Source organism: Chroicocephalus ridibundus, chromosome 13 (genome assembly GCF_963924245.1).
Source record: "Chroicocephalus ridibundus chromosome 13, bChrRid1.1, whole genome shotgun sequence".
Classification (NCBI taxonomy): domain Eukaryota; kingdom Metazoa; phylum Chordata; class Aves; order Charadriiformes; family Laridae; genus Chroicocephalus; species Chroicocephalus ridibundus.
This window is the reverse complement of record NC_086296.1, coordinates 9,108,422-9,122,954: the sequence shown is the minus strand read 5'-3', so window position 1 is coordinate 9,122,954 and position 14,533 is coordinate 9,108,422. Positions and strand designations below refer to the sequence as shown.

The 14,533-nt window shown below is 39.1% G+C and overlaps 1 protein-coding gene across 11 annotated transcripts in view; it reads right to left on the bottom strand.

The window, feature by feature from the left end:
- LOC134522731 (E1A-binding protein p400-like) overlaps positions 1 to 14,533 on the bottom strand; it is a 51,561-nt gene that overhangs the window by 35,457 nt on the left and 1,571 nt on the right. For 9 of the 11 annotated variants that reach the window (XR_010073119.1, XM_063350711.1, XM_063350709.1 and 6 more), the window contains exons 2-11: positions 12,885 to 14,238; positions 6,658 to 6,745; positions 6,130 to 6,237; positions 5,052 to 5,431; positions 4,513 to 4,815; positions 3,567 to 3,752; positions 2,001 to 2,141; positions 1,815 to 1,893; positions 1,495 to 1,547; positions 320 to 374 (exon numbers count right to left, since the gene is read on the bottom strand). Coding sequence is in view for 10 of the 11 variants with exons in the window: in XM_063350709.1 (XP_063206779.1) it covers positions 320 to 374; positions 1,495 to 1,547; positions 1,815 to 1,893; positions 2,001 to 2,141; positions 3,567 to 3,752; positions 4,513 to 4,815; positions 5,052 to 5,431; positions 6,130 to 6,237; positions 6,658 to 6,745; positions 12,885 to 14,238 (2,747 nt within the window). In the remaining variant the exon portion in view is untranslated. The remainder of the gene's footprint in view (positions 1 to 319; positions 375 to 1,494; positions 1,548 to 1,814; positions 1,894 to 2,000; positions 2,142 to 3,566; positions 3,753 to 4,512; positions 4,816 to 5,051; positions 5,432 to 6,129; positions 6,238 to 6,657; positions 6,746 to 12,884; positions 14,239 to 14,533) is intronic. The other 2 variants (XM_063350712.1, XM_063350715.1) reach the window with 1 other exon arrangement.

Sequence of the window (14,533 nt, the reverse complement as noted above, 5' to 3'; positions counted from 1 at the left end):
AGTCTGAAATCCTCAAAACAAGTTTAAGACCACTAGCAAGATTTGAAAACCAAAGGAATGAGGACAGAAAGAAGTAAAATCTATCAACAATGATGGCAGTGTGTTTTCAGGGAAAATTTTATTTTCAAATCTTCAGGGAAGCTCTTTTAAGGAAAACTTACTATCTAATTGACTACCTAATCTCTCTAAGAAATGGATGAGGGTTGGTATGTGGTTTGCTAAAAGCACTGCATCCATGCAGTAACAGATTGAAAACATGTGGCTTCAGGGTTTTCATACACAACTTATGTACTACGCACAATTTTGAAAAGTGACTTACCTTCCTCATCAGTCAAAGACGTGCTTGCCTTTCTTTTCCTTCCAGATAACGAACCCTAGCATTAAATAATTAAAATATGTAAAATCGTAGAAAACAAAGTTAGGGAGTTTTTTTGTTTGTTTTTTAAAGAAATCATCAAGCACCTTGCAATCACAGCAGCATTCGCTAATAGACACTTAACACCTATTAGCACTTCCCTGGTCACTCAGAAACAGATACTCTGCGTCTGTATTGAAGGTAGCATGCAATCAGCCACTTCACGTGTTTGTGGTTCAAATTGCTCAGGTCCAGCTGCGGCACAGAGCCATAGCACACTCTTTCCCTTAAAAACATTATTGAGGCACAAAACTTTTACCCAGGTTGGAATCAAGGACTAAGTTTTCACTAGTCAATAAAAAAAGACCTGGCACAGGCCTACAATCGTACCTTTCAGCTGTCCAGCATACTCTGCAGCATGGTTTAGCCTGTGCAAATTAACACCCGCAGACAGTGCTAGGCCACAGTCTGGCTGACAGCACATGCTAAAGCTTGTTCCTAGCGGGGAATTCAGATGTAGGCATTCTGCTTGGTAAAAGGGGAGCATTTCAGCAAGTGCTACGCCAGATGGCTCAGGGCCTCAGAACAACAACCCCTCGCCCATTTTTTTCCAATTGCACAGATACAGGCAAGGCATCCTAGCACACATTTCCTCTAGGGCAAAACATACTTGAGTTTCATTCAGTTCGATCCATTCTGTAACATATACCTACATCTCTCTGCAGATAAATCACAGCTGAATAGTTGAAAACGTGCTTTCATGCCCCAGAAAGTTCATCCCTGGTTACACTAGATGAGACTCTTGTCCAAAATGAAGGCTGGTAATTAATTTGTACATTCTTTTTGGTCTTGCAATCTTAGAATGCCTGATTCAAAGCCATTGAGTGACTACGAATTCTTCCTTTAAAAGACACATATCAACAGCAATCCACTTCCCCGTTAAAAGTTGTGGTTTGTAACCAGAAAAAATGGTATTTGTGCTTATGACAATACATTCTATTGTCAGTAACTTCCCAGAAATCTGCTTATCATCACTATGTATTTAAGGAAAACATTTCACTTTTAATCAAAACTTTTTCACACTGATAGTCATATTTAAACTAATTTGATGGGTTTTTTTAAGAAACAGAAAGACTTACCATTTCACTTTCTTTTTCCAACAAAAGGTCATCTGCAGATTTTGTATCCTTACCTGAAAAATTACATACTTGATGTATGCATTAGTCGCTTAGCAATTTTATGTTTCTTACGTGAACTTTTAAATGCATTCAACATAAACCACAAGAAATATTACAAAACCATTAAAAAACCTCGAACTCATAGTTCAGTTCTGTTCACAACCTATTATTAGCATCTCACAATTCTATCACCAACAAGATTAAACCCCACTGAATGAAATTACATAAAACAATAGCATCAGAATTTATACTGGATTTCTTAAAAAATGGAATACAATTACCTTTCCTTGAAATTCTCTTTAAATTCAAAGCTTTTCTCCTCTTCTCTTGAAATTCAATTTGCAGTTTTATTTCAACAACCTGAAATGTAAATCGAGTCTCATAAAGCACTTAAATTTTATAAGTAAATTACTGAAGATGGGAAAAACAGTATGACTTGCACAAGTATTAATATGTCAGTATTTTACCTGTTCAATGTTAGACCAGAAGTATTCTATTTCTCTAGCAATCGATGCAGCAATTCGTCGTAGTTTGTTTTGTTCTTCTCTTTTAGCTCGCTCTTCATTAAGTTTCTTTTCTTCGTGATAACGAGCCACAGTTCTTACCATCTAAAATACCATGAGAGATACTGAATTAGGTTACCCCAACATACGCATCATTGAGTTTCCTAAGGTTATAGTGGTTATCAGCAGCCAGATGTTGACCATAGCCTTACACACGTAGCACTTACCTCCAATATTTCTAAGTCTTACCATGCCAGGAAAACAACAGACATGAAACTCGAAGGAAAAAGAAAATACAAGAACTACAACTAAGCCATCAAGTAGGTAACTACTCTCTCTCAACACAAAAAAAAAATAGAAAAAAACCTACTGAAATTAGCAGCAAACACATGAAAGAAGACTTTTTTTCAGACAGCACATATGAAGTCATAGAGATCACACCACAAAACGTCAGAAACCAAAGGTAAAATGAGTTCAAAAAGAGCATACATACACGAGCGGAAGATCAGTCAATGGCTGTTAAAGACTGACTTGATTGCAACCTTTAGCTCAGGAGGTCCCTAAAACACTGACTTCCAGAAGTTCGAAGCATACTGCCAGAGGAAGGATCATTTCATATTTGCCCTTCCTGTTTCTCCTATTCTTAAAAACCTACCATTGGCCACAAATAGAATAAAAGCTTCAAATCCAGATTTAAATTATATTCAAAATGCAGATCTTCATTTTACAAAATGATACACCTATTTCAATACCTTGCCTATAAGGAAGAGTTCTGAGTTTCCATCATTTCAGAATATACAATAGAAAACGACATGGCAATTTAAACTGATGACCTTCAGTTGCTCTCTTCATTACCCCAAACGGGTCATAAATGTATCAAAAGAAGGTACTACATTGCTAGAATCCATAGAAAACTCTTGCTTATTGTAAATAAACAGATTTTACATATTTCGTCTCACACCTCCCCATGTTTTCATTCCATCACTGACTTAATTATTCCCACTGTGCTGCTCTCTTCTGCTACGGAAACAGTTCTCTACCATGTTTCCACTGCTGTCCTTAGAACTCCATGGGTTCTCCTTCATCTTTTTCTGAGATTAAGAAAAAAGAATTAAACAGACAACCACACCCAATGGAAGTTATTTACAAAATTCTATATTTATTCTTCACTGAGGGGGAATAACTGACTTGCGAGGCAGGCACAGTAGCCATACTTTTTAAATATGGCACGGTCAACACATTGACTGGGTCCCCTAAACAAGCTATTTGATTTCCAGGGGAATAAAAGACACAAAATCCAAAACTATTATTTGCATCCATACAAATTATCTATCCAATACAATTATCTAGTCTGTTTCAAATGCTAGAATGTCCAAAGCTGACAACAGGGCTTCTCATCTAAGTTAAAAATTGGTGCCTTACATTCCCCATCACTTCTATCTGTAGAAAAAGAACATTTAAATAGCTTTGCCACCAAGCTCAGTGATAGCAAGATCAATTGTTGCGAGTCAAAAAATGTTTTTCAAGTACCTTCTTAGCAGTTGCCATCTTCCACTTTCTCTCTTGGGCAAAATCAGTTGCCATCCACTGCATTTCTTCCAGCAAATAATCCCAGTGCGATTTTGGTCTTGGAGCCTCTTGGAGTTTAGGCAGTCGCCTCAGGGACCACAAACCTTCCTTTCTCAGTTCTGCTATTCGCTGATGGATTTGATTTTCCTTAAAAAGTACATACAGTTACAATGAAGCTGCAGAATGTACCCAAACCAGTAGCCAAATAGAAAAATAATATTTGCTCCCACTCCATCAAAATAATTGACAGCAAAAAGAGGTGTAACGGCATGACACACGCATTACAAAAATCAAGTCTGAACACTGCATCAATAAAAAAATTACTGGACTAAATTGAACCTATGCATAAAGAGAATCACAGTACTTCAACCTGTATTGCAAGAAGTATTTTGCTAAATAACAGGTTAAAAAAGGTTCACTGGGTAGCACAAAAAACAAGTTCCAAGACATATGCAAACTGCAACCAAATAATTCTGGTTTTGTTTATAAATTGAAATTGCGTATGTATATTTATCCACAGAAGATAAATGTATCTTCATTATTAATACTGCTTGGTTTTGTGAAAAGACAAGTCTCTATGATGTTCCTGTTAAATACGCAAAACATCTGCAGTTAGCTATAAAAATAAATACGGCTGCAGTCACCTTAAGTGAGCAAATAGAATCAATATAATAGAAAGAATGCAACAACAGTATGAAGACCAGTGCATCTTCAACTTCTTTGAATGCCCATAAAAGCAAAACTCAGTATGTAAAGCAGACTAAAAAAGAAAACCAAACAACAAATACCCCACTCCCCTGAAAAATAGCCCATCTTCATAACTCAAACACATAGCTCATTTTAATTGTTATTTGTGTGTTAACTCTTCTTAAGTTTCAGGAAAAAGACAAAAAAAAAAAAATCTTACCAGCTTTACTTGCTCAGCAAGCTTGTCTTGAGAGTTGTCCTGTGGTAATACTGCTGCATTCTGAGCTGGACTTTGTGTTTTAGGTGCTGCTGCTACTGCTAAGCCTGGGGGTTTTGATGCAATAGGGGACAGAGACTTGTTAGTTGCTGGAGAGGTCCTGTTTGTTTGTACTGGATATGTAGAAGGCGGTGTTGTGCCCGAGATAGTCGCTGGCGCAACAGATGAGGTAGGCGGTAGTGTATTTGCCGTAAGACGCTGAGAAGTCTGAGCAGGATCTGCAGATGGTCGTGTCAGAGTCACAGTCTGTCCAAGAAACACATTTGTTAGTGATGAATTTAGGATTCAATACTGTCTTAGTCTACGCTACGGCAGAACATAATGTGGACTTTAATTTAACCTGAATTTTTATAAGGAATGGACTTAAGTGTTCAGTAGGATTAAAAAACTAACATATTTCATGCATTTTCAATAAGATAACGATCTAAGATTTCACTGGGTGTTGAAACAAACATATTTTCACCCCAATAAAGCTCACATACCTGTTGCTGTATTGTAGCTTGCGGCTGCGACACTTGGTTTGGTGTCTGTCCTTGCACATGGATTGCTGGTGGCACCTGCTGTTGCAGCGGCGCTGGAAGCGGGGCGGAAGCCAGGGGCACGCTTTGAGGCTGGATCTTCACTTGAATCTGAGGCTGAGCTGGAGATTCCACTACCTGTGGCTGCTGCTGTGAAAGCTGCAGCGCAGCCGGCAGAGACGTCATGGGGACGTTCGTGGGTTGCAGCCTCCCCGGTAGCTGCGGCGGCGGTGTATGCAGACTCGCGGCGTTCTGCACAGGAGGGCCTTTAGAGGGGTCATACTGTTGTTGAGTCTGTTTCTGTCCAGTCAGCTGTACGGTTTGAGGAGTGGGAGGCATTCCGCCTACAAAGCAAGAGAAAACACAGCACAGATGAAATTAAAACGTCAAATGCTCTTTACTGATACAAAGAGGAAATCAACTGCAAATAGACTAATTTGTTACTTACTTTGCCACAAGACACCATCACTTGAAAATACCACATCACAATCACAAAATAAATCACCATTACAATAAACAACAAAGTATTTCATGCACAGGACTGCAACTAAAATTTGGAGCACAGCAACTATAAAAAAAAGTGTCATTGTATGTGTTCTGAATTTCTTACACTTAAAAAAAAAAACAAAACTGGTGAGCTAATGGAATTTAACCTAAAATAACAGCATAAAGTCTAAATAATATTTAGTTCTTAACACATTCACTCTAACACATATTCTAGAGCATGACTAATGAATAAAAATTTGTCATGGTGTTGCAAATTAGGAGGCTTCCTTTTCATAAATCATTGGCTCAGTTCCAGAATTCTCAGATTATCCATTTTGCATCAGCACCTGTGACGTATTTCCATGCCCACATGCACCTTTGGAGCCCGTCACTCAGCTCCTTAAACAAACCAGGCATTGCATACCAAGTATTAATTTACATGGAGAAGTGCGTGGTGAGACTAGGATCTTGGAAGGCCAGAAGCCCAAGTTTCTAGTCCCATCACTAACATCTCCTTGTTAAATTAATGTGCAATTGGCATGTGGTGACACAGTACCTTGTGCCGTTGGCATTAGCTGTTGAAGAGGAACTCCTGAAGCCACACCCGGGTGCTGAAAAACCATCCCATGACGGCCCACTTCAATTCGTGGTCTCTTAGACGAATCTGTGATATTCAAATTCCATTTATGGCATGGTATAATGGAATGGGTTCAATTTTACAAAGCAAACTACTACACATGATTCCAACATCAGCTCAGAAAGCTATGACTACTAAACATGTGTAGCATTTATGAAGAACATGCTCCAAGGGCAGAGTCCCTCTAACTTCGAGTTGGCCATCTCCAATCTTCTTAGCCAGAACAATCAACCTAACAGTGTCCATGCCTGCCAAACCCAGGCCTATATATTGTGAGTGGAGTGCACTCTTCGCACAGCACCATTCACAATAGATAGTCCTAAGGATTTGGCAATTCCCAAGGTGAGGCAAAACCGTATTTCCAGAGTTACAGAACAGTGGGCTCCGTTAACTGTTCGGGAAAAAACAAAAAAGGAACCAACGTGAAATTCTGTCTGCGGAACGTACCTGCTGGTGCAAGCGCCTGCTGTCTCTTAAAAGCTTCAATTTCTATGGTGTTCACAGTCCCCGTTACTGGAGTCCCTGTATGCGTTTGCTATCGGGAAAAGAAAACAAATCACAAAAGTTCAATCTGTAGATAGTCTAACACCAACATGTAATTTACAAATGCATCTACAGAGGCTAGCACAGAACAAATCCTTCAGCGCAGTTGCACAATGAAGAAAACAAGAACCAGTCAATATCTGCCTGCAAGTTTTAGACGTCCACGATGCAGAGATACTCTTTGTTGAATTTAAGTTTTAAAAGAGTAAATAAACTGATGAAGGTGGTTATATATAATACATGTCTACATTTTTTAGAAAGTTATAAACTTGCCCAATTTTTTTTAATAAATGGAAATTTTCATTAATGTATTATCCTTCATCATTGACTTCATTACAACATTATGCAAAAGTGATGTATTCATACAGTACATAGCTGCAATAAAAAGCTGACATGAAAAAACCATTGTGACTTCATTACAGGATTAATTAGAAGGGAAATTAGATGAGGAAAGAGAATTTACGCATAAACTGTATCATAACTAAGACGACACAAAAGTAAGGAATGAGAGTCAATACATTTGTGGAAGCTCATCCTTTTCAGTCTGTGTGAAACACCAGTAACGCACAAACTAACTCTCATCCTGAAAACAGTTTAAGCCTACTTCAGTCTCCACCACTGTCATTCTCAAGACAGAGCACCAGAAGGTAGCCTTGAAATATTTCAGGAAAGACTGCTAAGACTCAGAAGGTGGAATAAAAGCACCTCAGCCACATTACGCAGGTTCCAGTTCCAGTTTTCCAGATGCTAGACTTGTACTTGTCTGCACAGCTGGCAAAATGAGTACTATGAAGGAACTCGATGAGGAGAAACACAATATTGCCATAAGGCTAATGTGACATCAGAGCTCATCAGAAATTACTAGACACTTTGTCTGAGGATAAATATCACACAACTACGAATTAACAAACCTGGAAATGCACCATTGATATTGAGATGGAAAAGAAATCACAAGGGGTTGATTCAGCTTCACAGGGCGTTTAGCTTCAGTAGGATTAAACAGTGCATGAAAACTTTATTTTAAAATTACTACAATTAATATTGGCAATGATGGCAGACAACATATCCTAGATAATCCTTTCAGTATCAAACTCAGATGGTAGACTTACGAATGGGATTATTGAAACAAACAAATTTGGGTATATGATGATTCCCATGCTCTTTGGGCCCTCATCACTACTTGAGTACTTATTAATGTCCGCCAGTGTCTGTGCAAGCCCAGTTCTTTTCAGCAAGTTTCCAAGTCGCATTTTTAAGTTCTCCGCGGTATTTAGCCATGCTATACCCAATATTCTACTATGAAACTTGTTATGATGAAAATAAGGGTCCAAAGAAAGGGCTTAAAAGGTTCTATCAGAAAATACAAAGATGAACTTTATGTATGCCTGTATGTCCTGGAAAATGAGCTAATTTAACATTCAAGTTCTCTAAGTGTCATTTGCTATTGGTGAGACCCTCTGCCGTATCGATGTACAGTAAGTGTTTGCAAACATTGCGGGAATTTATTATGACAACATAGCAAAGACAGCAATTTCGCAAAAGAATCTTCTACTTTATTCACAGGTCTTTCCTTCTCTGATTTTTAATAGAAATTCTACCAATGTAAATTAAGCCTAAGGAAGAAAACACCAGTCAGCATGGAAATAAACTGCAGCAGTCACAACCCTGCATGTTCAATGCTTCATCGAATGGTATTAATAAACACAGCCAATGTCACCTAAAATGACCGAGTTCAAACCCTCCTTTTTGAGCTGAATACATCTCATGCCACTCAGTTCTATCAATAGCTAGGAATTAATAACATTTAATCTCTTTGCTGCATTTGTGGCCACTCTAGCAATACAGGTACAGCCATTAAGATGTGAATTTTGGGTTTAAGAATCTCAGACTCATATTCATCGCTAATGGTCATGGTTCACTGCCATCTCACACTCAATATGGATTAATTTTTCAAATGTTTGCCTTAACACAAGGCAGACATGCAGTAGATTTCAAGTCCAACAGCCAGTGCCTGGCAGAGCATCATACACTTAGGCATTTATAGAATTTTCAAAGTAAGTCATAAAAACTTATTTTGTACAATGCTACAGAATTAACAAATTCAGCTTCTGTCCCACTTGCATCAAATGCTTTCTGGGACATCAGTTTAAGAAAGTATGTTCTCCAAACTCTGCTTCAAATGCCATTTATTTCACCAGCGCTCTTACCCTGGATGATCGCATACTCACTGTTTCAGGCTGCGTCTCTACTTTAGGATTTTTGACTGACATTTTCTTAAGAGTATGCCTCCCAGCTGTCTGCATTATCACCACATAATTTAGGCCAGATGCTTCAAAGAGCAAAGATGTTACGTCTTTATAAATTGCAGTCAGACACCACTAATACTAGACTAAAACTGTCCTAACTTTAATTAAAATAATGTAGTTCTCCGGAGGTCACGATTATGCAGCACAGCCGCAATAATCATTCTGTGTGCTGCACTTACGCACTCAAATTTGAATGATGATGCTGATCGGGACACATTATTTCTCTATAAACAAAGAGAAAGACTGATGGAAAGAGATTATACTTTCCTTTAACAGTCTGTGCTAAAAGGTAATATCACAATTACACAGAGAGTTTTGTACCTGGTAGTTTCTCTGAAACAGTTCTGAAATGGTGTAATTCAAACGTACTTCAGTACTATAGCTTGATGATAACCCAAATCACTACGATAAATAACCTGATATACTATTACATGTTTTAGACAACACAGATGAAGCCTGACTACCCAGGGAGACTTGCAAGCCGTGTCAGTAATGGCCATAACAAAGAGCTCTCCGTGCAAGCCCCTTTACTATGCAAGTTGTTTGTACAATATGACAGCGAACATCTCATTTGTTATACACAGGAATACAGCCCGGTGTACATTTCATTTAACTCTCCATTTTCCAAAACCTAGATGAAAGCAGTGCAGACTCTACAGCTTCCGGGGTACAGGAGAGTAATTCTCCCTGTAACACCTGCTATTCAAGTGTACGTACATGATTGAGCTAAAAAGTAAATATTTCCGTTGCAGAGGAATTAAGTTATATGACTTCTCAGGGTATATAAGCAATGATGTCTGGGTAGCACAGATTTGAAGGCAGCTGCATAAACCCATACTAGCCTGAATTAAAAAGCTACAGTATCACCGATTCACCAAAATTTTAATTGATTATCACATTTATTTCTTTGTTCAATATTCCCTCACGCAAAAAAAAAAAAAGAAAAAAAAAGAAAAGTGAAAAATGAAAAAAAGAACTTGTGTAATAAAAACAAGCACTTCAGTTTCTTCTTCCCACTGTTTATGGTAGAGCTAATGGAAACCAGTTAGTTATTTAAAAAAAATTGTGTTAGAGGGTTATTATTGCTGTTTATAACATTTCAGGGGAGGCAAATCCAAAACCTTCTTTAGCCATACTCAAAACCTTTAATAGATAAGGGAAAAAAGAAAAGAAATTTAGAAGAAATCCACAATTACAATGCCACAGACAAAAGAATCCATATTATCACTATGCGGAATGCACAAATGAACCAAATGCATTAGGGAAACAAAAGACAAACAAACCAAAGTGAAAACATTCAAGCTGAAAGTTAATGAAATAAGCCAGCAACCTGCAGACAAAGATTTAACTTCCTCAGGCTTCATTAATACTGATGCATTTGAAGATTGCAAAGGTTCTTTTTCTGTTTTGTTTAGATGATAAGGGATGGGCTCTTGGGAAAACTCTAATTCATCTAAGAAATATCAAATCTGAATGAAGAAAAAAAATCTGGGATGAAACTACATTTTAGAACCATTGAAAAGTACCTGAAATGGTTGCTGCTGGGATGAAAAAGCAGCAGAAACATTTGGAGGAAGCTGGGTTGCTATAGCGACAGGAGTACCAGTCTGCCCATCCTTTCCTGTCACAACCTTTACCTGAGAGAAATATTTTGGGAAAAAAAAAAAGAAGGGAGAATCATTTTCTTTTTAAAAGTTTTTCTTCTTTTTTTTTTTTTTGTTTGCTTGTACTGTTCAACACACTCATTTTGTACTGGTGGTACCTCGCTGAAGAGGGGATTATAACTAAACCACCATCAGTACAGCTCGCTTTGAACACAGGCCATTTTTGAAGAGTTCTGTCTCACTTTTAATAGAACAGCGAACGGCCTTGACTATTTATAGTGACTTCTCGTCACTGGAAACCTTTTCTTAAATCCAGTTAACATAAAAGTGTTTTAAACTTAATGATTGCTGCTCCTAACGGACAACGAATTAGCATGACAGACAGTTTGAACTTAAGAAAGCTCCAACATTTATTTAAGCAATGAGCACAGCCACCATTCGCTCTCCCCCTGCACTCCCAAAGGGATCAACCTTTCCAGGCAAGGGATGAAGTGCGTTGCTTTAGCAGAAAGTGATAAAGAGGGGGGAGGGGGAAATTAAAGAGAGGAAGACAAAAAAAATACAAAGAAAGAACATACTCAAAAGATGCTTAATCTTTCAAAAGGATTCATCATTTGAAAACACGTAAAGACTTCTGCTGTTACACTTTGTAAAATTCTCCAGCAGTTAGACAGACAAGCGGCTTTGACAAACAAAAGACGATCCGTCACGAGAAGGCAGTGAAGTACAGTGAACTCCAAACCCGAGAGACTGAGGGGTAGAGCCTCAACTGATGTAAACTGTAGTAGCGCGACTGACTTCCATGAACCTATACGATTTACACCCGCTAAAGGTCACCCAAAATGTGCTTACTGTAGTGAAAAATACCTGGTATTTCAACTGACAAACACGCAACCCAACAAGAACACCTAAACAATTTGACAAAATACAAACCAGGTGAAAAAAATAAATCATTGAATATCCATTGTCAATAAATTACAATAACAGGCTCTTACGTTACTACATATAGAAAGAAATGATTCCTTCAAAATTATCAATAACTATCACAAGCAGAAATAACTTTTTCCTAGTCAAGAATTTTAGACTACAAAACAATGAAAAATTCAATTTCAGCTGATATACTGTTAAAATTTCCCACAAATTCCAGCTGAAGATTTGATCACTAAAGGTTCACACCTAACAGAGTCATCAATTTTCTCTGAAGACACTCATTTCTAACAGATATTTCAAAGCAGTACGAGTTCCTTTGCATAACAGGTTTGGGTCTTTACAAACTGGCAACTATAGACCCTTGCATATTTTTACAAATTGTAAAAGGTATTTGTGAGTGCCAAGTGATGCAGGGGCATGGGTCATATCCACCCTCTCGCAACCAGTGGCCAGGCAGGTTTGCAGGCAGGTGCTGCACCAGCACCCAGGGGTGCTGCAGGTTGAGCGCTACACGAGTGGGTGCAAACGTGCAGGGAAAGTTGCTCAGGATCTAGCGGTGGCAAGCTTATTTCAAGTCCTTTGCCATTAATAAACGGTGAATTCAAGTTAGTACTTTTATAGCTTTGCATAAATAACGAAGTTTACTTGTTACTGTCCAGTCTCTAAGTGCTATTTTTTAATCATTTAGACAGCACTACATCCACAGAGCTCTAAAACGGCCTAAGTAACCGGATTCATTACTACGGACCCATAAACATTACGATTCACATGCTTTCTCTGAGTAATTAGATTAATTCAGGGGTTTTGCTGGCCACAGCAACACTGAACTTCAATAACATCTAGGGTTACAAGTTACATGAGTCAAACAGAGGTTAACCTCTTATCAGACTTCTTGCTCATTCTTTTTTGGTTTGTTTTAGTCTAGTAAGAGAAATTTAATCTGCGATTCCTATTCATATTCATTCTGATAGCTTAAAACAACTTCCACACCAATGCCATCCTTATTTGCGTGCTGGCTTATGTACTAACTAAGACAGTGAAAGCTCTTTTCACCCCTCTGTTCTTTTCTTTTAAATACATAAATCTAACGGCATGCTCAAACCGAGCTGTCGCATCACACTACCTAGCAGAACTGCATTCTCTCAGACCAATTATTTAAAGACTAATTGCTGTACCTCATCAAGTAAAAATGATTTGTCAAGTACTGTCACTTTCTCTAATACTTCACAGTCCAGGTGCCACAACTTCATCTACAATTTTATTCCAAAACGTTAACCAATGGATTTCTTACCTCATCATTGATGACCTCAGATTGTTCTTCCTCTTCTTCCTCCTCCAGGTCCAAGTCATTTTGCCTCAGGTATGCTTGCAGCGGAACACAATGTTTCTTCTTAAAAGCTAAAAAGTCCATCATATTCCCTTGAAGATGTTGCAGGAAAAACAGTTCGATCAAACATTCCTTAAAAGTTTCCTTAAGAATTTCCATCTGCTTGTGGTGATGATCCAAACATTGTTTTCTCATTTGAGCAGTCTCTTGGTTGGCAGGAGGAATCTCCTCCAATTTCTTGGGTTGTTTTTTCACTGCCGTATTAACTGTAGGAGTAAGAGGAAGACTCGACAGCGCCTGTGGTACAGTGGCCCGAGAAGGACTTGTGGGAGGAGGTGGTGAAGTCATTCCAAATGCACTAGGTCCTCCAACTCCAGCTATCAATCCACCAGAAGTCCTGTCATATCCAATGGGTCTACCCAGCTGCTGTCCCTGAAGCACTTGCTGCTGCTGTTGCATAAGTTGCCCTTGGATGATATTGCTGATTTGGGGTGGCAAGCTGGTCGTCGTAATATGGCCCGGGCTAGTCAGAGATTGCATATTTGCTCCGCTAGCTACAGGACTTTGAGGACCGAGATGATGAATGGTGCCACCAGACTGCGAGTGAGGCTGTGAAAGCCTGCGTTCCCTTACCGTAGCGGGTGTCCCAGAAGACGGAAGCTGTACTTGTGCAGCAGCTCCTTGAGCAATTTGTGCAATTCCCGGTCCTTCTTGATACACAAAGTGTCCGCCATTTGAAGGACTCAAGCTGATTTGTCTCACAAGCACACTAGCGTCTACAAATCCTCTGGTAGGGCTCTGGCTGCACATACCCAAGCCGGGGCCTGGAGTGCCTGCCCGAACACTTGGTAACGTTTGCACTGGCACCGGGTTGGGCTGTGTAGGGCTTTGAGACTGAACCTGCTGAGGCAGCGGCGACGTGACTTGAATATATGAGGGGGATCCATGCTCAAAGCGCCTCTGCTGGGGACTGAACTGAAAACTCGGTGATGTTGGGTTCGGGATTGGCAGTGGAGTAAGCGTTATCTGCTGGTTTCCTGAAGCGACCGATCCAACGTTCTGCAACGTGATGTTCACATTCTGCCCAGCCACAGGACTACGACTCATTATAAATTGTTGTATTTGGTAACTGGGGGACTGGGGTGCAGATGGACTTGCAGAAGGTGCAAAAGACGCTGCGGGGGACTGGGGTAAATTTGCCTGTTGCTCTTCTCCCTCACTGCCCGTGAAGGACCTGGACCTCTGGAGCTGGCGCTGGGCATTCTGAGGACCATTACCATGGTGCATTCTCACTGTTCTAGGTTTTTTACCATACACTCTAAAGAAATACACAAAAACAGCAATTTAAGGAAGGTAAAAATATTTCTGTAACTGAAACTGTTTAGTTACTATTCAAAAGTACTACCTTGTAGTAAGAGCTTGGTTATGCTGTCTTTGCAGCTACTTAAAATGTTTTATGTCAGCAGTCAAATTATCCGAAATCCTCATCATCACAAAAGCTCACTTAAATCCTTTATATGCTTCTCTAGTTAACAAAACGCTATTGAATAGTTTAGAAATGATACAATCCTCTTAGCTAGTTAAAGTGACTAAAAATTATTTAAAAAGGAAAA